General features: G+C 32.1%; 1 protein-coding gene and 1 pseudogene across 1 annotated transcript; one reads left to right on the top strand and one right to left on the bottom strand.

Annotated features, from left to right (window-relative positions):
* LOC132616758 (1-aminocyclopropane-1-carboxylate oxidase 3-like) overlaps positions 1-16,878 on the top strand; it is a 51,910-nt pseudogene extending 35,032 nt beyond the window's left edge.
* Positions 16,879-25,465: 8,587 nt separating this feature from the next.
* LOC132619553 (uncharacterized) lies at positions 25,466-25,843 on the bottom strand. The gene has a single exon (XM_060334419.1). It carries the CDS (start codon positions 25,841-25,843, stop codon positions 25,466-25,468), a length of 378 nt encoding a protein of 125 aa, XP_060190402.1.
* Positions 25,844-26,167: the final 324 nt, after the last annotated feature.

The raw sequence follows: 26,167 nt of genomic DNA, 5'->3' as shown, positions 1-26,167 counted from the left end.
GATATAATCAATTTGTTTTTTTACTAATTTAAAATATAGAATAAAGGCAAAAATTTGAGGATAAAGAAAAATAGAGATTCTAAGCTAGGAGAGTGCCACATCCCTGAGCCTATGTCCTGCCTTTATATATATACTAGTTAATTGACCCGCGCTTCACGCTGTGAGGCACTATTTGTAAATTTAATTAATTAAAAAAATATACTTTGATCTAAGACAAACACAAAGACGATAAAATATCAATTGTTTAAGGAAAAATACATATGAAAAAAAATATTAAACAAATTCAAATAAATAAAAAAAAAATATTGTGAAGGGATCTTATTGTGTAGAGGAAAAAATTATGTAACGTAAGTCTTCTTCGCCCATTATTCCTATTTAAATGCTATTAAGAAATGTTATTAACAATCTTATAGTAGTAAGATTATGCAAACAAAGCAGTAACTCTCTTTACTTAATATCTTTAGATGATATTAAAAAGGAGATTAAACCCGCCACAAAAAAATATTTTTCATGTGAGATATAGTTGTCACGTTTTAAACGTGATTGTTAGAGATGGTCTTGACTATTTTGAAGATTCTATTCAAAAAGTTAGAAATGCGGTTGCTTTTCTTTTTTACAATGCTAATAAGCAAAAAATGAGAGACTTTCAGAATTCTTGTGTGCAAAATGGCCTTAGACCTAGGAAAATTCAAGTAGAAGTTAACACTAGGTGGAACTACATTTACATTATGTTACAACAAGCATATGATTATAGGATTCTCATACAACAAGTTCACAACCATTTTAATACAGATAGTGATGATTGGATAAATATTAATTAATGATTGAGAGGATGTTAAGGAATGTATTGAACTTTTACAAAAAATTTTAGAATGCAACTCTTGCTTTTTCTAGACAATTCTATCCCACGGTAATCGGAATTTTAGCCTACTTAACGGAAATAGCTAGAGTTTTATATGAGTATAAAGATAAATCCGGTTATCAAGCGGCTATTTTTTCTATGACGACAAAATTTAAGAAGTATTTTTTTCCCATCTCAACTTTATCTATATTGGGTTATCTTTTAAATCCTTGTTTTAAAATGTCTTATACTAGAGGATTGGTTGGTCAAATTTATAACTATTTAGAAATTAACGAGGGAGTTGAACCACCTTTACATGACGCCGAGTTTAGAAAGGTTTTTAGTCATTATTCTACTTTGGAAGAAATTGCTACACCCATTGCTTCACGCCCAACTACTTTTCAAAGTAGCAAAAAGGGCTTGTCGGGTTTGTCGAATTTAAAAGTTTTACATTCACATCCAACTCCTCGTCATAATGCAAACTTTGATGAATATCACCTTTATTTGATGCAGCCAAATGTGAATATCAACCAACTAGATGATTTGGATATCTTGGCATGGAGGAAGAAATACAAGGCGAGTCACCTGGTACTTTCAAGAATGGCTCGAGATATTCTAACAGTTCAAATATCAACCGTGGCTTCGGAAAGAGCATTTAGCCAAAGAAGACAACAAATTGGAGACCATAGGCACTCATTATCTGGATTTAGCTTGCAAGTACTAGTTTTCATTCGCGATTGGATTAGATCGGAGCGACGCAACCAAAATTTAGAAGCGGTGGAAGCCGAAGAGGAAGAGATTAAAGATTTGATAGCAAGTGGAATAGACCAAATGGAAGACTTTGAAGATATCTCAATGACCGGATATAATATTACGGATATTAGCCAAATGATTGACACTTTTTTATTTTATTATTGTACTACTTTTTTGCAACTCATGTATTATTTGCAAGCTAAAAAAAAAAAAAAAAACTACAACTTGCAAATAAATGTTATCCATGAATGAATAAAATATATGGTTGATTGAGCTTTCTTCTATTTACTTGTGTTCATATTTTTACTTATATTAAGTTAGGAATATACTAAGAATATACTTATAATATATATATCTACTTAAATTAAAAAATAGAAACTTATATACTTGGAAAATAACTTAAGTTATATATATATATATATATTATAAGTAGCTAAGCATATAAGTTAAGTTTTTTCTAAGTTTATAAATTTCTATTTTATAACTTAAGTATATTTATATTATAAATATATTCTTAATATATTTTAGGTATATCTAGTATAAATATACTTAAGGTATAAATAGAAAGTTATAAACTAAGAAAAAAACTTAACTTATAAATAACTTAAGTTATAATACATATAACTTAAACATACATGTATATATATATATATATATATATAAATATATACATATATATATATATATATATATATATATATATATATATATATAATAAGTAGTTAAGCATATAAGTTAAGTTTTTTCTAAGTTTATAAATTTCTATTTTATAACTTAAGTATATTAACTTTAGTTATAAACTTATATAACATATATAAATATACCTACAATATACTAAGAAATACTATAATATACATATACTATACAAAAAACGAAAAACAAAAAGCTTTTTTTTTTACGTTTAAAACCGGTCGGTTCCGGTTCTAACTTTGGAACCGGTTAACCGGTAACCGGTGGCCGGTTCCGATTTTTCGACCAGAAACTGGCCGGTTTTATAACCGGTTGCCGGTCCGGGCCGGTAACAGGCTTAAGTTAGAGTAATACTCTGTCAAAAATAAGAGTCAATAGTCGACAGGTGTTGAAGAAAGTGTATTGCAAATTCTTATTTTTTTTTTAATTATTTTTTTTGTTTCTTCTAAGGCTTTCCAGCATTGAAGCAAATAAAAGTGGGTATACCAAGTTTACAACTTGAATCAAATTCTATCGTTCTAACTCTATTATGTATTATTATCTAAATTTTGTCAACTTATTGCTTATAGATATATGTTAATAGTTCAGTAATGATTACTTCAGTAGAAGGATGTTTTTCAACATTGAAATTGATAAAAATTTACCTAAACTAACAATTGAAAAAGAAAATTATTCAAAGAAATCGATTACAAAAAAATTATTAAGTAATAATTTTGCATCTAAAAACATTTAGAGAAATAGATTTCGAATAAAATTTGTTTGAATTTTAGACCTCTAAGAAGAATTTCGCTTTAGGCTTCTAATTAGGTTGAACCGTCACTGGCTAATACGATAGTTAAAATGAGACGAAGGGAGTATTCAAAAGGGTTGGGAGAAAGTTCACAAATATTATCATGTGCTAAGGTGGTAATTCAAATGCTAAATGGTCAGCTAGGACAAGCGTGGGAGGTGTAAAATGTGTGTGAAAGATATTTGACATCCAAAAAATTACTTGGATGTTGTGCAATTTTTCTTTTACCAGAAGGATCATGAATTGTAGTCGTCGGCTTGGCCTTTGTTTTTCTATGAGTTAAAGTAATGAGATTGCATGGAATTTTAATTTTTCTAATTGGCTTATAACTGAAACTTCAAACTGTGAAACTTCTATGAATAAAATTCAATGTTGGAAAAGCTGTAAGCAGAAAATATTTGAAGTTCGAAAAATCTTGAGGTTCAAATTTCACATTTTTTGTGTCCATCTATTTATCTTACTTAAACTTTGTCATCTAAAGAAAATATTTGTAATAACAGAGAGAAAAAAGGAAAAAGGAAAAAGGAAAAAGGAAACATCCAAATAGGAGGTAATAGGGCTCTTTTACCAAATCAAAAGCAAAACAAAAGAGAAAAAAAACCAAGAAAAAACAAACTAATTATTTTTTTTCTAGAAGTATCTATTTTAGAGGTTCTAAAAAACCGTAGTCATGTGGTGTTTTTTGTCCTTTCATGTGCAATGAATCTGAAAATTGGACAACCACTTAAAAAAATTCTAGGATAATTTTGGTCAGTCAATTATTGACAAATTTTAATTTTAATTCTTGTTATATTGAACAAATATAATTTTGTTCTTATGTAGAAATTATATGATATACTGAACTAATTTTAGAACTATATCACTGTCAAATATGAAGTATATAATAATACAAGTTTAACACACATGAGTAATTAACTTGTTGAATAATTAATAATCATATAAATTTTTAAATATTCACAAACAAAAGGATCAAAAGCGGAACATTTCAATTAATTGAAGGTTTAATATATTTAATGAAGCATCGCAAGTATTAAACTCAGAATCTATCAGGAACCAAAATGTTCTCTACCCTTTTCTTCTCTTTCCTTCTATAAAGAAAATTCCAATGAATTTTTTTTCCTGGTGTTGCTATTATCGTTCTCATATAGAATGTTCTACTCAGTGATTTGCAATTAAATAACTAGAATCTGTCTATATATAATATAAAGCTAGGTATAGATAAGGTGATGTGACACCTCTGTTAGGCCTACATTTATTTATCTTTTTTTCTCTTTTTTTTTGACTTTTTTCTGTAATTTCTCTACAGAATTTACTAACTAAATAGATTAATGAGCCTTTTAAAGTAAATATTCCTTTGTCATTATTCCATTAACCGTTTGGATGAGTCGGCCATGTTGAGCAATAAAGCCTGAAGTGACTGTTTATCTAAGCCAACCCACGTTGCGGTAACTATAAATTTTTAATACCAAACTTTCATATTCATATTCTTATAAATTTCTGCTTAATTTCTTTAAATTGATGGTACTTATGAATGATAAATAGCCTCAACACTTCTTAATCTAGCATACACAAGATGATGTGATGTGACATCTGTCCATGACCAAAAATCATATTTATCTTTTTTTTTTCCCCTTTTTTTGGCCGTTCTTCCTATTTAACTTACTTCATTGTAAAAGTAACCTACTTAATTTAATTTATTATTAATAAATGACTTAATATTGAAAGAACATTTACAACAAAGACTCTTCACATGCCAACATACAATTGCAAAGATAACATATAGATGTTAGTCATTTCAGAAGTTAGTAACCGTACGTGGTGTAATTAGGATCCCATCTTATTTTGTAAGATTAAAGGTGAAAAATTAAAGCAAAAACTCTTCAGATACCATGAAAAATATAATTTAGAAATGTCTCTTATTTGAGAAAGTACTACTATGAACACATCTCATCCCTCTCAATACAGTGCTTTCTTTTGACAAATGGTTGTGCTCATGCGAACTCTAGAGGATCCAATTTTTATAGGTATGTATTGGATGATTTTAATAGTTATTTGAAATATTGTTGAATATACAAATGTCTCTCATTTGACAAGGTACTTACTATGAACATATCTCATCCCTCTCATACGGAGCTTTCTTTTCACAAATGGGTGTGCTGATCCGAATTCTAGAGAGGATCCAATGTTTATAGGTATTTATCGGATAATTTTAATAGTTATTTGAAATATTTTATATATATATATATATATTCAGAGTTTAAGTGAGATCTAATTATTTTACTCCGAACAATTTAGACAAGTCTGGTCCTCCTATATATACATTAAAAGTTTAGTGTTATGTTGCTGGTAGAAAATTACTCTATTTATGACGCAGCATTGTCTGTTGCCTATATAGCGTGTTCCTTTAATTCCCTCTTCTTACTCAAAACTGATGTAGCATATTTTTCAAAATATGTCCTCTTTCTATGGTGGTATGTTGCATATTTTTACATAAGCACGTAGACAAATTTGCTTGTTCATAACCAAAGTGACATAATGTGTAACTTTAGATTCTTTCTGCTTTGGACTGCCAAATTTATCTTAAGTAATGAATTATTTGATACAGAAAAATTTGCTTGGGCAAAAAAATTAATGTAGAAGATTCATATATAACTGATAACTAGATTGGAATTAATGAATAACTGATTAAAATGAGAATGCGTTTGGATTTTTAATATACAGATGGTTATAAAAAAAAGATCATGTTTTTTAAAATTAGACATAAAATATGAGGAAAAAAAAATTTAGGTGATTTTTCTTTTGGACCGGATGCTAATGAGTGTAGTTTTTTTTTTTTTTTTTTTTTTTTAAATGAGAGTAGAATGCTTATAAGATATTATGATATTTGTTTCCGGAAATTACATCATGATATAGATCGGAATGCACACTAAAGATGAGCATTCTGAATAGAAAAAAGGATAGGCAAATCAGTGATTATATATATACGTTAACCTTTTTATTAGATACATTCACTCGAACAATATGATTATGTTTTATTGGTTTAACTTTTTTTTTTTTAATTATCAAAATTTTTATTAGCGTCCAGAGGCATGTACATTTGAAGGAGGGCCAGGCATATTTTATTGATACAATTAAACAAAGGAAAGAAAAAGAACCAAAATTCTTATACAAATTAATTGTGGTCATAGTAAACGTGACATCACATCTATCATAATTTCCTTTTTCTCCCCAATCACCCAATTTGCTTATTTTAATAATCTAAAGTCAACAATTACTTAAATTCATATATAACTGATAACTTGATTGGAATTGATGAATAACTGATTAAAATGAGAATGAGTTTGGGTTTTTAATATACAGATAGTTATAAAGAAAAATCATGTTTTTTTTTAAAAAAATTAGACATAAAATATGGGGAAACAAATCCTAGGTGATTTTTCTTCCAGACCGGAATCTAATGAGTGTAGATTTTGACCGGATGCTAATGAATGTAGATTTTTTTTTTCTTTTTAAATGAGTGTAGAATACTTATACGATACTATGATATTTGTTTCCAGAAATTACGTCATGATATAGACCGGAATGCACACTAAAGACGAGCATTCTGAAAAGAAAAAAGGATAAGTAATTAAGAGGGTGGCAGATCAGTGATTATTGATAACGTCCAAATCCACTCCTCAACGAGAAAGTGTACACAGTCGTATGCAATATAATTTACCCAACTATGAGTCGGGGTTGATCCCACAGGGAAAAATATACTAGGCGATTTAAACAAGTAAGGAATTATCACCAACTAAGCTAAGCCAAACACTTTTTCAATATTTGGTTTTTGATTTTAAAACTAACAAAAATAAAACTAACTAGAAAGCAAATAAAATGATCAATGGCCACAAGCATGGATATAAGTAACTCTCAAGTAACGATCCAATATATTTTATGATTTTACAACTAAGAGTGGGTTTATGTTAATAGATAATGATTTCTAAAATCTCATTGAAAGTCTTCCAACCAAATTAATGAATTTCACTCTAAGCTTTTCAAGCCTTAGAGTGTGATATTAGACACGATCAATTTAACCTCAAGTGACTATCCTCTTCCAAGCTCAAGTTATTAGATGGATTTAATGACCCAAATTCTTGTTAATTAATCTTTCCCAACCTAGATTTCCTCTTCCGAGCTCAATTAAAGTAAATGGGAGAGTCTTAGGGTTAACTACTCCCTTAAGAATCATTCAAAACAAGATTAATTAAAGAAACAAAGACCCACTTCATTAGAAATAAAAATCATTCAATACATAAGCATAACAAGAGATTTAACCCAACACTTGATAATGAATAACATCATAAACAAGATTCAAGTGAAAGAAGAAAATACTACATACTTAAATATTCAATACAAAACAAGAAATTGAAGAAAGATTTAAGAAATATTTCATTAAAGTGATCCAATCTTCTCCTCCAATGGGTGTAGATGAAACCCTAGCTCTCCAAGCTTGTATGAAATGGCCAAAGATAATGATATTTCTCCCAAGTCATGCTCTTATAGCTCCCAATATTCTCGCATTAAAATATGACCAAAACTGCAAATCAGTCACATTTTTGCAGTTTTAGCCATTTTTATCATTTTCTTCACTTTGATCTCTTTTTGACTTGTTTTTCATTTGATTTCTTCATGATCACTTCTCAATCATATAAACCTATAAAATTGAAGTAAATGAAATTAAATGCACTATTTTCTCAATCAAAACACAACAACAATCTAAGATTAAAGAATAAATAAGTTGGTAAAATACCAACTTATCAAACCCCCAAACTTAAACTATTGCTTGTCCTCAAGCAAATCAAATCTTACGACTCCATTCAAAAGTGCACCAACATCATACCAAGTCAAAAAGTCTACTTTAAGCACAGACACATACTTTGATTGGTACCAACAATTAATCCAAAACATATGAATTACCACTTCTTCTCAAAAACTTCATTTCATTTCGAGTGCTCAAACACCAAACTAACCAAAGTAATAATCAAGTCATGACACTAAAGTTTCAAAATTTACCTCATCATCACAAAATAACTTTCTCTTGTTCATTCCTCTCAATTGGAAAATGGAACAAATTCACAACTCAAATTCTCATGTGCCCTCACAATCAAAAGAGAATCCCAACTCGCAAAATGCAATTTAAAACACAAATGGGATATCAAATGGAAAGAATTAACTCTCTCTATCTCTCTCTCTCTCTCTCTCTCTCTCTCTCTCTCTCTCACACACACACACACACAGAAAGAGGTTCAAATGCACACAAGTAGTACCATAAACTTTCCCTTTATGTATTTTTCCACTAATATAGACACACTTGGTTCAAAATTAATTAGGACTTAAAGGGTTGTAATGTAGGCTTTTGGTTAAGGTAGGACACAATTGGGTAAAAGTGACTCAAAACCTCCCTAAGCACTACAATTTTCAACATTAAAAGCAAACTTCCTTTGAAACTTTCTACCCCTTTCTTCATTTTTCATTTCACCAGCTAGTCTTCCATTTATTCACAACTCTTATTATTCCTTCCTTCCTTTTGCTCTTCCTTTTTTTTTTCCAAAAATAACAAGGAAGTTTCCAAGTTTTTTTTATTTTTCTTTTCTATTCTACTACTACTTTTTTTTCCCCACCTTTTCACCTTTAAAGTAACTCCTATATCACAACTATTTCCAATCATCACCCCCAAATTTAGGCGTTTAGCTGATGTTTGCACTTTCAAAACACTTAAGGAGGAAGGGTGCCAAAAGATATATCAATAAAGAACAAAATAATGAGAGACAGCGAGGCATAGAGAACATTGAGACGATGGAGAAGAGTGCTAGAAAAATATTATTTTTTGGTATCTCAAAATAATGAGGTCGGTCAATTGGTCAATCAATTTTAGTACAAAGATTTATTATTATTTTATTAGTCTTGAATGACATGTCTCAAGCTACGAAGAATTCTCTATAATTGTTCATGATCAAGTATTTTCTTCAAGCTTAGAAGAAGTCCCTACAAGTGTTCGTGATGAGGGGAAGTTCCTACAAGTGTTCGTGTAAAAGAAAAGTCCCAACACGCATTTGTAATGAAGTATTTTCCATAAGATTTTCAACAAAAAGTTGAGGAAAGAGAGAGACTTACCTGGTGGTTGTGAGAAACGAGAAAGGATGGTTCGAATTTGTGGGGAAGCAACGTGGTGAAAAGTGGAAGGAGACAGTAGGGACATGCTCTTTTTTGTTTCGAAGTAAGGAGGAAATAAGGGAATGATTTTAAACTGTAGGGGTCGTTTGGTAGATTGACTCATTAGTCCCGGGATTATAATTTCGGGACTAATTTATCCTATCTATTCGGATTATTTTATAGCATCTAAAAGATGGTATAAAATAATCGCAGTATAAGTGGGATAAGAAGGTATAAGTTGGGATATCACAGCATTAATGTTGTATCATGTTTGGTACAAAAATTAGTGTTGGAATATCCCAGCTTATACCTTAAACCAAACGACCCCTAAAAGTGAAAGACATACCTGGGGGCTTTAAGTTCTCAGCACAACATATGACCTTAAGTTGTGGCACAAGGCTTGGAGCTCTTTTAAACTTAGACCAAGTTTCTAGCAACTTTAGCACAAATTGTGGAATGGCAAACTCTGTACGTGCTCAAACAAGAGGCTTTTTTCTTTTCAAGTTGATTTTTGCCTTTGCTGGACCAAAAATGACAACAAGCCCTCTGGACTAAAAAATAGGTGCAAGCTGCACTTTTGTGTCTTGTTGAGCTCAAAGAATGGTCCTGAAGCACTTGTGCTTTCAATATGCAACCACTCCAACACCCCAAATAATGTCTAAATCAATTTCAAAAATCATGAAACTTGGTAGAATTATCAAAACTAAAAACAAAAACTTATCTTAAAAAATAAAATTTCAAAATTGAATTAAAAATAAAGGAGATATGGGTTTCCTCCCATAAAGCGCCGCATTTAACGTCGTGGCATGACATGAATTAACTTTACCACTTTTCCCTCCACTTGGAGGATATGAATTGTCGCCCAACTTTGAATCAAGAACACGATGATGCTCATGGGGCGGTGGTAGTAAAGCAAGGAGGCAAAGTCTCGAGTGTCGCGTCTTGCACATTTTTGCCTTTAAGTGAGGGATGTCGTTTTGTCTTCTTAGCATAGCAAACTTCAAAATGAAAACATATTCTTCTTCATCACCAAATTCCTCCATAGGCTCCGGTGATTCAATTTTCATATCTCCCACTAAGCACAATGCTGAAAAATGGTTAGAATGTGGTACAATGCGCTCAACTTTCAAACTTGCATGAATTTTGACATCCTCACCAAAAATGCACTAGAGTCTTCAAAAATTATGTTATGAACTTTTTCATTCAACTCTAGTATCATTTTTTCAATCTCGGCATCTTGCATTATCTTTGGGTTGGTCGGTTGGCAATTCACCATTAAAAAAGCTCTTGAAAATCAATCTTTACCTCTTGTTCGTTGGAAACCAACTCAAAACTACTATCCATGGCCCTTTAATATTGAGCATCACATGCCTCAATTTTTGCATTTAATTCGGCCTCCAAGTCCCGGATAGCAATTTCAAGTAGCTCCATTTCTTGACTTTGCTCAACATGCAATTTAAGACAATCTTCCATCATCTATGAAATGCCTTCATGGTAATCCCCATAGACTCCAAGTTGTTGAGCTTGATTCATAAGCCAATCTTGGCTCACAATTTCCACTTTTTCAAGTTCTTCATCATGGTGAGAGTCGTTCAAAGCTTGTAAAAATCCACTCATGGAGAAATTCATGTTTTGGACACTTTCTTGTCTACTTTCAACACCCTCAAGTTGGTGAGCGTTATAAGCCTCAACCAATAATCTCATTTGATCCTCCAAGGTGTGAATAGCTTTTTCATTACAATTAATTGCTTGCCTCAAGTCATTAAGTGGTTGCCTCAAGTGCTAAGTTCAACTTTTCCTCCTTTTCAAGAATGGTCTCCAACATGAGCATTATCCTCTCATTTTGAGCATTTGAGACTTCTTCCACTTCCATATCCCTATTATCATCAAAATCAAAAGTAGAATCGTCATAGTGGGGGTTCGGAGAAGGGAAGGACAAATAAGCACAATTAGCCCAATGACCATTTTGACCACCACACCTATCACAAATACTCCACTCATAGATTTGAGATTGTGCGCACAATCCGCCCCCGGAAGAATTCAAACAATGTTGCCATGAGTGTGGTCCTCCACAATAAGAACAAGGATCATCAAAGTATGAACAACTACCATCCGCCCAATTTTCATTATATGATGCCATATACAAAAACTAAGAAAATAAACAAAAACAAAGAAAATAACTACACAAATATTCACAAGTTTGGATCAAAGCAAGTAAGCTTAAATCCAAACTAACCCAAATATTCCAAACTGTTCCCCGGCAACAGCGCCAAAATTGATAACGTCCCAATCCACTCCTCAATGAGAAAGTGTACACCATCGTATGCAATATATTTTACCCAACTATCAGTCGGGGTCGATCTCACAGAGAAAAATATACTAGGCGATTTAAACAAGTAAGGAATTATCACCAACTAAGCTAAGCCAAACACTTTTTCAATATTTGGTTTTTGATTTAAAAACTAACAAAGATAAAACTAACTAGAAAGCAAATAAAATGATCAATGGCCACAAGCATGGATATAAGGAACTCTCAAGTAACGATCCAATATATTTTATGATTTTACAACTAAGAGCTGGTTTATGTTAATAGATAATGATTTCTAAAATCTCATTGAAAGTCTTCTAACCAAATCAATAAATTTCACTCTAAGCTTTTCCAAGCCTTAGAGTGTGATAGTAGGCACAATCAATTTAACCTCAAGTAACTATCCTCTTCCGAGCTCAAGTTATTAGATGGATTTAATGACCCAAATTCTAGTTAATTAATCTTTCCCAACCTAGATTTCCTCTTCCAAGCTCAATTAAAGTAAATGGGTGAGTATTAGGGTTAGCTACTCCCTTAAGAATCATTCAAAACAAGATTAATTAAAGAAACAAAGACCCACTTCATTAGAAATAAAAATCATTCAATACATAAGCATAACAAGAGATTTAACCCAACACTTGATAATGAATAACATCATAAACAAGATTCAAGTGAAAGAAGAAAATACTACACACTTAAATATTCAATACAAAACAAGGAATTGAAGAAAGGTTTAAGAAATATCTCATTAAAGTGATCCAATCTTCCCCTCCAATGGTGTAGATGAAATCTTTGCTCTCCAAGCTTGCATGAAATGGCCAAAGATGATGATATTTTCTCCCAAGTCATGCACTTATAGCTCCCAATATTCCCACATTAAAATATGACCAAAACAGCCCATATTTTCAGATTTGCAAATCTGTCACATTTTTGTAGTTTTAGCCATTTTTGTCATTTTCTTCACTTTCACTTGTTTTTTCACTTGATTTCTACATGATCACTTCTCAATCATATAAACCTATAACAATGAAGTAAACGACATTAAATGCATTATTTTCTCAATCAAAACATAACAACAATCTAAGATTAAAGAATAAATAAGTTGGTAAAATACCAACTTATCAATTATATGTATACATTAACCTTTTTATTGGATACAAATCACTCGAACAATATGATTATGTTTTATTGATAAAACTTTTTTTTTAATTATCAAAATTTTTATTTGCGCCTAAAGACATGTACATTTGAAGGAGGGCTACGCATGTGTTATTGATACAATTAAACAAAGGAAAGAAAAAGAACCAAAATTCTTATACAAATTAATTGTGGTCATAGTAAACGTGACATCACATCTCTCATAATTTGCTTTTTCTCCCCTCAATCACCCAATTTCCTTATTTTAAAAATCTAAAGTCAACAATTACTTAAATTTTCCCCTTCCATATAATTATTTATTTATTAGAGATATCATAATAATTTGTCTGCTCATGGCTTACAATAAATAATTTTGACAATTTATAAAAAATTATGTTCCAAACATATTGAATAAAGAGAGTTATAATTGTAGCGTCCTAATTGCATAATTAATATTATAACATAATTAATAATATTATCTATAAAACAACACAAAATAAAAATAAAACGCTCAGAAGATTTCCGTTGCATAATGTTTTTCTATAAAATGAGTTTCAACTTTTCAAAATTTAAAGTTCATACATAAGTTCAAAGTTAGACTTTAACGAGGAATAAATAAATAAATATATATATATATATATATATATATATATATATATATATATATATATATATATATATATATATTGTGTGCACATGTTCAATATCTACAACATTCATGTACTATTAGGTTCAGAGACAAATCCATGATTTAAATTTTATGAGTTCAACCTATAGATTTTTAGCATTGAACCCATATATTTTTAAAGTTAGGGGTTCATATCTACTATTTATTGCAATTTTAATAATTTTTTACACAAATTTAGGCTTCACGTCCAAAGTTTGGGGTTCAGTTGAACCCCAACCTTATAGGCTACATACGCCTCTGATTAGGTTAAGTGTTAAACGGAAAAAAAATATGTATATATGTTTTTCATATGTATATATGTCTTAAAAAATATTTTTTTTCATTTTTTTATTATAATGTTTTTCTATTTCGTATAAATTAATTTAGAAAGTATTTTATCGGGCGAAGTGCTGATTAGTTAACTAGTTAAGAAGATAAACTTAAAGATAAAGGCTCCTTAGTTATACCCAACAAAAATAATTATATGTCAAATTGGGCGTCTTAATTGCTAAAATTATTATTATCTAGCCCAAGCTTGCATGTGCATCATCAACTTGATTTTTATATGGAAAATTAGTTAGATAATGAATTTTCACAATTAATTAGGTAAAGTTGTCTGATGAACCAAACGGATGAAGAAGCAAAAAATACACAACAAATATGACATTATGACCTGTTCAAAGTTCAACAATATCCGAGTCAATAATAGTTAACATCTGGATTAGAAGTAACCTTAGAATATAATTTTAGAACACGTGATTCCAATGTCTAAATTACTCTAATATGATCTTCAACTTCTTCTCTTCTTTTGGCTTAATCCCGATTTCCTTGTTAAAATCCACCGAGGAAATGACCTCCTACGACCATTTATAAATTTATAAAGAACTATAAAATTAATTGACTTAAATCCACGTAGTCGCCGTAGTCTGATGTCTGAAGTTAAACATTATAAGAGATTTATCTAATTAATGTTTATATTAAACAGAAGAAGCTTTCAGTAAATTAAAGTGTATCATGAACATCTCTAAGTTCTAAGACCAGTAAAAGATATATCTACATTAATTGTTTTTTATTCCAAGTACTGATATAATTTCATCCTTCAAGGAATTTAACAAGAAAACATGGACTGTTTGGGTTGGTGTTATCATTCATGGTCTCAAACTATCATTTACATGAAGCAATAAATTAAATTTCCCTTATATAGTGGCAGAGTTAGAAACCGTTACAAGTTCAAAAAATCACTATATTAAAAGTTTTTAGTTTTCAATAAAAGAGTTTAACAGGTTATGTATAATATATATAAAAAATTTTATATACGTACGCATTATTGGCATTTGATATATTGAAACCTCTACTCCATACATAGTTCTGCCGCTTCTCTAAGAGTTTGTCCAACAAGACATTGTTTCTTCTTTTGCTGATTTAACAAGACAAAATTATTCCACCCAATAGTGCTACCAAGGCCTTGGCTGGAGCGGTAAAACTAGCCCATGAAAGTATGATTTGCTCTATTCGTTCAAATTTGAGCGGGTCATTGATCTATCTATTTATTAGTTCAACTCATTTTGACCCGTTCAATATGTAGCCTAGATTGATTCATTACAAACCGTGTCAAAATATTTTTTAAAAAGGTTTTTTTTTTTTTTTTTTTTTTTTGAGATATGTCATATCGGCATATAAAGAAAAAAAGTTTTATAAGGTACTTAAACAAATCATATAAAAACAAAGAAATTAAAAATTTATTAAGAATTCGACAAGTTGAGTTATGACTTCTTAGCCATTTCACCCCAAATAATTTCTTGGGCTGATAATTGACGCTCATTTATTAACACTTTCTATTTTGACCCCTTCAAATTCTATTCATCAGCACTCACTTAACACCCCTAGCCTTGGCTCTCTACAGGAAGTTTCTTAAGAAAAATGTAAGCAGTTAAATGCGCAGCCTTAAGATCATTGTAAAATTCAAGGCAACTTCCCATACATATAATAGATCCTAGTCAAACTTGTAAGAAAACTTGCATATTGATGTATATTTTGTGTGTTTATATCATTATTGCAATTAGTGAACCATGGGATTCCACATGAAGTAATGGACACTGTGGAGAAATTAACAAAGGGGCATTACAAGAAGTGCATGGAACAGAGGTTTAAAGAATTGGTGGCCAGCAAGTGTCTTGAAGCAGTGCAAGCTGAGGTTACTAATTGGATTGGGAAAGCACTTTCTTCTTGCGCCATCTTCCTGGTTCTAACATCTCTCAAGTACCTGATCTTGATGACGAATACAGGTATATTGTCAGTTTAATGAACTTAAATCCTTATTTTATAATTGACCTAATTGTGCAAAAACCTTTACACCATCACTACATAAAACTTGACATAGACATTTTACAATGTCAATGAATGAAATGTTACACCATCAATAACTCTTCCAGCATTAACTCTCCGAGATCTCAAGCTTGTGAAATTTGAGGTTCTTGAAAGGTTGAAGGAGAATACTGTACCTAACTTAACATGCAAAACACATTACACCTCCGTTATTCTTTTATTTTTTGGGGGTGTTCCCAACATGTAAGATATACAGGCATAAAGACATATAGTACTTAATAAAGTTTCTTATCAATTTTGCCCCAAAATGCTGCAGACAGGTCATGAGAGATTTTGCTAAAAGACTTGAGAAGTTGGCTGAGGAGTTACTGGACTTGCTCTGTGAAAATCTTGGGCTTGAAAAGGGTTACTTGAAAAAGGCATTTTATGGATCAAAAGGTCCCAATTTTGGGACTAAGGTGAGCAATTACCCACCATGCCCCAACCCCGATTTGATAAAGGGACTCCATTCTCACACAGACGCTGGTGGCATAATACTTCTATTCCAAGATGACAAAGTGAGTGGCCTTCAACTCCTCAAAGACGGACAATGGATTGATGTTCCTCCCATGCGCCACTCTATTGTGGTTAATCTTGGTGACCAACTTGAGGTAAAAAAAGAAAAAAATACATTTAATACGACGAAAGTTATTCTTTTATAAAAAGATTATTTTGGTAATATAAGAGGACAAGATTTTTGTCAGAATGTGGAATTTGATTTATGTCATACTAAACACATATTATATGTCAATTCTTTTTTGTCAAAATATAGAATTATATACTAGAAGGGTATTTAACTATTTATCATCAAATGAAAAAAACAGGTGATCACCAACGGAAAATAGAAGAGTGTGATGAACAAAGTGATTGCTCAAACAGACGGGACTCGAATGTCACTAGCTTCGTTTTATAATCCAGGAAATGATGCAGTAATCTATCCAGCACCAACTTTGGTTGAGAAAGAGGAAGAGGAAAGACAAAAAGTTTACCCAAAATTTGTGTTTGATGATTACATGAAGTTATATGATGGACTCAAGTTTCAGGCCAAAGAGCCAAGATTTGAAACCATGAAGGCCACGGAAGCAGATGTGAAAAGTGATCCGATTGCAACTGCTTAGATTCCAATTTAATTGGAAAGATGGAGTTTGAAAAGAAAATGATTCGTTTTAGAAGTTTTACTAATTAAACCTAGTCATATATACACATTATTTCCTCTTCTTTTGTATGATAGAATCAAGCTATTCAAAATGATTGTGATTTGCTCCATATATAGGAGTAAAGGTTGTATATCAAAATAAATTAGCAAATAAAAGCTGCCTTTTAGGGCGAAGTTATATAAATAATATGCTGTGTTCCATTCCTTCTTATGGAGTCTCAGTTTATCTAACTTCACTATATTCACTCTTTGGACATAGTGATATTGATGATTGAATTTTGTTGACCAAATTTGAGAATTCGACTATGAAGAAATTGATTGCTGACAGATATAGAGCATAATTTTCTGTCAAATGATCAGACCATTAAAAGGGCAAAGAGAAATAAAAATGGATTACGTAAGTTAGCCGAAAGAATACCGGATAAGATGATAAAAAAAAAAATTGAGAAAATTCCCTCTGATGATGCTAGTGTTGGAAGAATTCTGTAAGTTTGAAAGTTTATGTTGCCAGTTTCAGGCTCAAAAGGTATCATGTAGCAACTGTTTTTCGGCTTATTTTTCACTGAAAATGTTGGAGTCCACATTGGCGGCACAAGGACCAAGTGCCACACATGCTTCATGGTTGAAGTCTAAATCCAAGAGGAGGAAAATTGAACCACATAAATCCCAAAAGAAAGCTGAACGGACCCCAAAGGAAAACCCAAAGAAACTCCTCACAAAGTTGTATTTAGAGGAAATGAGATAAATTGTCCTCTTACAATTTGAATAGAAGAAATGACCTTTTTACCCTCAAAACCATTTCTGCCACTATTTTTACACGTCCATAGTGAGTCCAAATAGGGCAGAAATTAACGCGTATTTTTGGATGCAAATTTTGCACTTTCTTTCCGTTATTCTTATTAGGTAGTTTTTGACATTTACTTTTATATGCTTTCCTAGTTTACAAAGTTTCCTAGTTAGGTTTTAGTATTTATTATTTTCATAAAAGTATGATTCTAATTCATGCTAGTTGGGATAAGTTTCCCTTATATATAAGGGTTGATTTTCTTATTTTCGTTACACAACATTAGCATTTGAGAGTTTCTCTTCTTTAAAACCTTTGCTTGTTGACTACTTGGGATTTATCTTGCAACCTTATAAGAACGATTCTTCTAAGAGGTAAGATTAATTTTTCAACTTGATATTTTTGGTTCTTATTCGTAAATTAAAGAAGGTAATTAGTCTTATACTAATTATTGTCTCTATATTTTCCGAAATAGGGGTCTAGATCAAATTTTGATCTAAGTCTTGAATTGACTCAATTAGTATCATAATTATCTTTAATCAACTAATCTTGAATACTAAAATAAATTAGAATTCTTAGACCTTAATCTTGAAATTTGGGGATTTTATTCTCAAATTTTGCATGTCTTTAAATTTCGTTTTTAATCTTTGTATTTCGCGACCTCATTATTTTCTTGTTTTTATTCAAATAACTCAATTCTTATTAAGTGGTATCAGACCAATCCTATCAAGGTTCCGTTTTTGATAATCTTTGAAGTTTTGTAGCCCCAAAAAAAAAATACAGAATTTTTTTAGCAGCTTAAAATGTAAGCTACATAACAAGAAAAAAAGGCAAAAAAAAAAAAAAGAAGGAGAAAACTTAAGTGCTTGCGAATTAAGCTACTTTAAGAAACTCCGGGACCATGAGAGAAATGTGTTTTTAGTCCTTTACAAATTCTTTTTAGTTCCATGACCTTACAAGAGATTTGAAAAGATCATTTTCTTATATTCAAATTGTAATATGGTAAGAGATCTCATTTCCTTGTGTTTTTTCTTGTCTCATCAAACCAATTCGTCTGGAAATTGGTAAATTCTGTTTATTTCTAGATCTTACTTCTAAAAGGTTGACTAGTAGGGTTTCTATATAAATTTTAAAGGAATCAACCAACGATCCTAATTTGAGTGGAAAAGGAAAGAAAGGATGAGGTTAATAGAGGGAAAATGTCAAATTTCGAGATTTCCTTCTTTGTTTTTCTCTTTCACGATGTCTTTAATAGGAAAAGACACTGAAAGTAGAACACAAAGCAAAAATTTAGTCGACGCACTCAGAATGGTTACTGTTCAACTTCATGCGATAGAGGTCTCCCTCAATCCACCTAATACGATGAACATGGCCGACGTGAGGAGAGAAATGAGAACCGGTGTCCACATGATAGGAGGATATGAATGTTACTGTAGTTGATTTAAAGTGGAAAAATATATTTCATACAAGGTGTGGGATAAAGAGTAAAATTAGTTCGTTTGATTATTTATAGTGAAGGGGATCTAAAGTGGTGATTTCGTGCGTGATGGAGAAGTTGGAACTTACATGCATCAATCACACTACTCCTTATAAGTGGCAGTTATTGAATAATTTTGGTGCGCTTAGGGTGACTAAGCAATGCATGATTTCTTTCACCATTGGGAGGTATTCCGATAATGTTCTTTGTGATTTAATTTCAATGCAAGATTGACATATTATGCTTGGATGGCGATGACACTTTAATAGGAATGCAATTAGTGATAGGAGAACGAATAGAGTTTCTCTTGAGCTAAATAGAAGAAATTATATACATCCACCTTTAGTGCCATCCCAAATTTATGAAGATCAGAAATGTGTGCAGGAAATAATGAAAAAAATTTGAGAAAGAAAAGAATTAGAGAAGTAAGGGAGTGCATGTTGACATCCCAATAGAGAAAAAAGGAGAGGATGTGATGTGTGAAGATAATGGTGTAAAATATATATACTCATATTATTAATATCTCAAATAAAGAATAAGAAACATCTTTGAAATTTGTATAATATCTACTACTAATTTTGGTCAAAAGAAGAATTGATTATATGTTTTATGAGTCTTAATGGTAGCCCTCATAATGAAGGAAAATGTTTTGAATTGTCTTTATGGCCTTCATTACAGTTGTCTTTATGACCTTAATTACTCTTATAATTTCATGAAAATATTTTCAGAAAAAGCAAAATACTTTCCTACATATATTATCTTATGAGATTATATTTGGACATAGCAAAACAGATAAAGTAAAATCTTTTCTTCTTCTTCTCTTATTGGGCAATTGTAATTATGCAAACTCCAAACTTTCAGTCACTAGTGCAAGTGCTTGGAAGTGCTGTGGAACCGTAGGGAGCGACTTAGCTAAACGATTTTCACCATAGTCGGTCCGAAATTGCTTTCAAGGCAGTGGCTTTCCACGACGCAACATTCATCCAATAAGTTGATTCTATCCTTTTGTTCGTTGTACTGATTAATATTGTTAATACTTCCAACAATTTGAAAGCGATTTATTTTATACAATATGGATCAGTAGCATATGGAGAGGTAAAATAAGTGTACACATATTGTGGTGATGCAAGGTAAAAAACTTTATTTCCTCTCTAAGAATGTGGTCATGGAAAAAAAAGATGAGAAATCTAGTTTGTCTAAAAAAGTGAGAAATTTGACATTGTTGTAAATTGAAAGCAAATAATTCAATATAAAACAAGATATATAGACAAGAGATATGGGAGAGAACACATTTATTATTTATTTCTTCTATGTGCTCTCTATCAAGAGATCAACGTCTCTTTTATAGGGTGTAAGAACTACCCGAGAGTTACAACAATTAAGTACAAACTTAAATAGGTACATGTAACATACAAAAGGTTCATGGAACTTGGTGAATGTGTATGGACATCCATACAAGAAATATGTATTTCATAACACTCTCCCTTGGATGTCCATTTGAGAGATAGCGTGCCTCGTTAAAACATTACTAGGAAAACCGAAGTGGGAAAAATCCTTAGTGAAGGAAAAAGAGTACACACATCTTGTAATACGCATTGAGTGCTGCCTCATTAAAAATCTTAGCAGGAAAACCCAATTGGGACAAAACCTTGGTGAAAGGAAAAAGAGTACAGCGCGTATTTTCTCTCCTGATAGAAACTTCACTTGATATCTCGGAGATGACGCATTCCAATCTTGTGCACCATCTTCTCGAAAGTTGCAGTTTGTAGAGACTTAGTGAAAAAATCAGCCATAATATCACTTGAACAAATCTGTTGCACGTTTGTATCACCATTGTTTTGGAGCTCGTGTGTGAAGAACAATTTTGGTGAAATGTGCTTTTTCCTATCTCCTTTGATGAATCCTCCCTTCAATTGAGCAATGCATGCTGCATTATCTTCATGTAAGGTTGTAGATATTTTGTCACATTTCAAACCACACTTTTCTCGAATGAGATGTATCATTGACCTCAGCCACACAACTTGTCAGCTTGCTTCATGAATTGTTATTATCTCAGCATGATTTGATAAGGTAGCTACAATAGACTGTTTTGTAGATCGCCATGTTATGGCAGCACCTCCACATATAAACACATAGCCTGTTTGAGATCTAGCTTTGTGTGGGTAAGATAAATACCCTGCATCGGCATAACCAACAAGATCGAGACTCCAATTGTTAGAATAAAATAAGCCCAAATCGATTGTCCCTTTTAGACACCTAAATATGTGTTTAATTCCATTCCAGTGTGTCTCCTTGTAGGAGCACAACTATATCTTGCTAACACATTAACTGAAAAATGATATGTCAGTCCTTGTTGTACTGGCAAGATACATTAGCGCACCAATTGCTCTAAGATATGGTACTTCAGGACCAAGAATTTCCTCATTCTTTTATTGAGGTCGGAACGGATCTTTATTCATATCAAGTGATCGAACAACCATGGGAGTAATTAATGGATGTGCTTCATCCATATAAAATCGTTTCAACACTTTCTCTGTATAGGCAGATTGATAGACAAGGATACCATTTGTCAAATGTTCAATTTGCATACCAAGGCATAATTTAGTCTTTCCAAGATCTTTCTTCTCAAATTCCTTCTTTAAATAATCAATTGCCTTTTTGAGCTCTGCAGGAGTTCCAATAAGGTTTATGTCGTCAACATATACAGCAAGTACAACAAACTCTGATATTGTTTTCTTTATAAAAACACATGGGCAAATGGCATCATTTGTATAGTCTTCCTTCGACAAATACTCACTAAGACGGTTATATCACATGCGTTTGGATTGCTTCAGACAATACAATGATCTTTGCAATTTGATTGAATACATTTCTCGAGTCTTTGAACTACATGCCTCAGGCATCTTAAATCCTTCAGGGATTTTCATGTATATTTCATTTTCAAGTGATCCACAGAGATAGGTTGTAACCACATCCATCAAATGCATCTCAAGTATCTCATGGACAGTGAAACTAATGAGATAATGTAACATTATTGCATCCATAACGGGTGAGTACATCCCTTCATAATCGACACCAGGCCTTTGTGAAAATCCTTGTGCAACAAGGCGTGCCTTATACCTTTGTATCTTATATCTTTGTGCAAAAACTCATTTATAACCAACAGGTTTAATTCCCTTAGATGTTTAGACTACAGGTCCAAAAACTTCCTGTTTGGTAAGCGAGTTTAACTTTGATTAAATTACCTCTTGCCACTTTGGCCAATCACCTCTTTCTCGACATTCTTTAACAGATTGCGGTTCAAGATCCTTACTATCTTGCATATTCTTGTTAAAACATTATAAGTAAAGACATAATCCACATTTATTTCCAATCGATTCAAATTAGTCCCAACATCAATTGGATTAATTGATATTTCTTAATTTTCTTGAGTCCTAGGCTCATTTATTTCTTCAAGAATAATGGTATTGTTCAAATCTTGAATTTATCTATGAGGTTCTTTTGAAGTGTCATCTTGATCATTTATTTTTATTTTTCTAGGATTTCGATCCTTAGAACCCAATGGTCTACCACGCTTCAGGCGTGCTTTGGACTCACTTGCTATGATACTAGTTGATAGTCCTATAGGAATATCAATGTGAATTGAGACATTCTTTGCAGGGATATGTGATTTGGTAACCGTTTTCAAATCTGTAAATGCGTCTGGCATTTGATTTGCTATTTTCTGCAAGTGAATAATAATTTGGACCTCTTGCTCACAAGTAGAAGCACGTGCATCAAGATGAGACAATGATGGATTATTCCACAAATTTTTCCTTTTTATTTCATTATTCTCTCCCCCTAATTTTGGGAAAATTGTCTTATCAAACTGACAATCTGCAAATCGAGTAGTGAACAAATCTCATGTTAATGGTTCAAGGTAGCGAATAATGGAGGGCGGTTTAAACCCAACATATATTCCTAATCTTCTTTGGGGACCTATCTTGGTGCGATATGGTCGTGCTACAGGCACATATACGGCACATCCAAAATTTCGTAGATGGGATATACTAGGTTCTTGACCCAAAACCAATTGCAACGGAGAAAATTTATGATAATTTGTCGGTCTTAGTTGAACAAGTGTTGCTGCATGCAAAATAGCGTGACCTCAAACAGACGTGGGCAACCTCATTTTCATAAGTAATGGTCTTGCAATCAACTGTAGATGTTTAACTATGCAAGGCCATTTTGAGTGTGAACATCAGCTACAAGATGTTCAACTCTTCACTCAATTGATAAACAATAATCATTAAATGCTTGGGATGAAAACTCTGTAGCATTATCAAGACGAATAGACTTTATCGGATTATCAGGAAACTGTGCTCGTAATCGAATTAATTGTGCTAATAATTTTGCAAACGCCAGGTTGCGAGATGACAGTAGGCACACATGAGACCATCTAGAGGAAACATCTATTAGGACCATAAAATATTTAAATAATCCACTAGGTGGGTGAATAGGTCCACAAATATCCCCATGTATACGTTCCAAAAATTTAGGGGATTCAAACCCAACCTTTATAGGTGATAGCCTTATAATTAACTTGCCTTGATAACAAGAAGGACAAGAAAATTCATTATTTAAAAGAATCTTCAGGTTCTTTAATGGATGCCCATTTGAATTTTCTATAATTCATCTCATCATTATCGATCCAAGGTGTCCCAATCGATCGTGCCAAAGTACAAATGTATTGGAGTCAGTAAACTTCTGGTTTACGAGTGTGCCTCAATCACATCAATGTTTGCCCAATATAAGCCAGAAACAAGCAGGAAACTTTTTTGTAACAACTTTCTGGCCAGAGACATCCTTGGTGATACCAATATATTCAAGATTCATCTCATCCATTGTTTGAATGTGGTATCTATTTTGACGGATATCTTTAAAACTTAATAAGTTCCTTCGGGACTTAGAAGAGAACATAGCATCATTTATAATAAGTTTTGTTCCCTTAGGCAAAATTTTGATGGCTCTTCTGGAGCCTTCAATGAAATTAGTGCTACCAGGAATAGTATTAACGTTTGCCTTACCCATAAGTAAATGAGAAAAATATTTCTTGTCTTTGAATATCGTGTGTGTAGTAGCAGAATCAATCAAACAAATGTTTTCATAATTGAATTTTATCCAAACTTGCTTTGAGAGTTATCCACATCTTCAAATGGAATTACATACACCAAATAAAATAAATCCACATTAAATATTAACACTGTTATATACATATAAAGTCAAGGAGGTTAGATAATGCTAAACAGTTTCATGTATTTTATCCAATAAAATGAAGTACTGAGATATCCATTACTATGACTCGTGGAAAAGCAAATTGACAAGCTATGATCCATGTGACTTGTTACCACATCCGTCCAATTAGAAAACTAATAAGGTATAGCCACATTATGCACATCTTAATCAAATATATTGTATCTATGCCAACAAGCTACAAAATAAGTACCAAGAGACATGAATTAAATATGTAACCGTAAAAATGAAGTAGCATAACACTGTAATTTATACCACTAGATTTGATAAATCAATTCCCATCTTTCCAGTTCACTCTTTAGTAGTATATTAATTCTATTATACTTCAAGTATAAAGTGTAGTGATTAAGAAGAATGCAAAGTGTAGATAAAATTAAAAATCTTGTCCGCTAGAGGAATAGAAGAAATAACAAGATACAGATAATTCAAACTCCATTGAATCGGTGTCATAAGTTTATAAATCTCCCAAAATACTCAGTGGGCCTTTATAATTAGTAAGCAGAGGATACTAATACCAATATCAAAATATTATTTAATCAAGACAAACCAGATTTAAAATTTTATTAATAACTAACTATAATAATATGACTAGACTAACTAATGCTAATTGAAAAGCTAGTACTCATGTAAACGACTATTGTTACATGATCATTTATTCATTAGTTACTACGACTAGAAAAAAATAAAATAAAATTACTCAATCACCTCTAACAACAGATCCATCACCAATCAAGTGATCTATCTTTCCTTCAGAGTGCTCAAAGAAATCTGCTACATCCAAGTGTGTGATGTTAGCTTGATTTTTAGAGATAAAATTAGCTTCGGGATTTTTATTTTTCCTTTTCATTGATGCCTGATAAATTTCAACCAAGTGCTTCTCCGTACAACAGGTACATGACCAGTGTCCACTTTCGCCACATCGATATCTTCTGAGCCACGTGCTTCTGGCACTTCATGCCTATCGTGATTCTTCTTTGATGAATGATTAACACCCAGAGAAGAATTTCATCCTTAACCATTATCACGACCACGACTGGGGCCATGACCTTTTCCACGCCTAGAGTAGTGGGCGTACACCTCATTCACTTCGGTGAATGGTGCAGCGCCAGTAGGACGATTCTCATGATTTTTCATCAGCAAATCATCGTTTTGTTCAGCCACAAAAAGATGAGCAATTAAATCACAATACTTTATGAAACCTTTCTCTCGATGTTGCTGCTGCGGGAGCACATTCGAGGCATGAAAGGTGGAGAACATTTTTTCCAGCTTATCAGAATCACTAATCATCTCTCTACATAGTGTCAATATAGAAGTAATTCTGAGAATTCTGAACATCTCAGAATTGTACTTCGTAATTGACTTGAAATCTTGTAGCATAGATTGATCCATTCGTGTCGTGCTTTTGGGAGGAAGACCATCTTCAGGTGGTCATACCTTTCTTTCAAGTTTTTCCATAAAACAAGTGGTTCCTTAATAGTAAGATATTCAATCTTCAGGGCGTCATCAAGGTGATGACGCAAGAATATCATAGCCTTGGCATTTTCTTGGTTGGAAGCTTTATTTTTTCTTTAATGGTGTCTCCAAGACCCATAGCATCCAGATGGATTTCAGCATCTAGCACCCATGATAGGTAGTTCTTGCCATAAATATCAAGGGCAACAAACTCAAGTTTCGCAAGGTTAGCCATAAAATAGAGCTAAGAAAAATAGTACC

The sequence above is a fragment of the Lycium barbarum genome, chromosome 11, assembly GCF_019175385.1.
Source record: "Lycium barbarum isolate Lr01 chromosome 11, ASM1917538v2, whole genome shotgun sequence".
Taxonomy (NCBI): domain Eukaryota; kingdom Viridiplantae; phylum Streptophyta; class Magnoliopsida; order Solanales; family Solanaceae; genus Lycium; species Lycium barbarum.
The sequence above is the reverse complement of the archived record's forward strand: the minus strand, read 5'-3'. Positions and strand labels throughout refer to the sequence as shown.

What these genes read in the sequence shown, in the direction of transcription:
- LOC132619553 (XM_060334419.1), bottom strand. Translation starts at nt 25,843, where the DNA reads ATGGATCAATCTATGCTACAAGATTTCAAGTCAATTACGAAGTACAAT.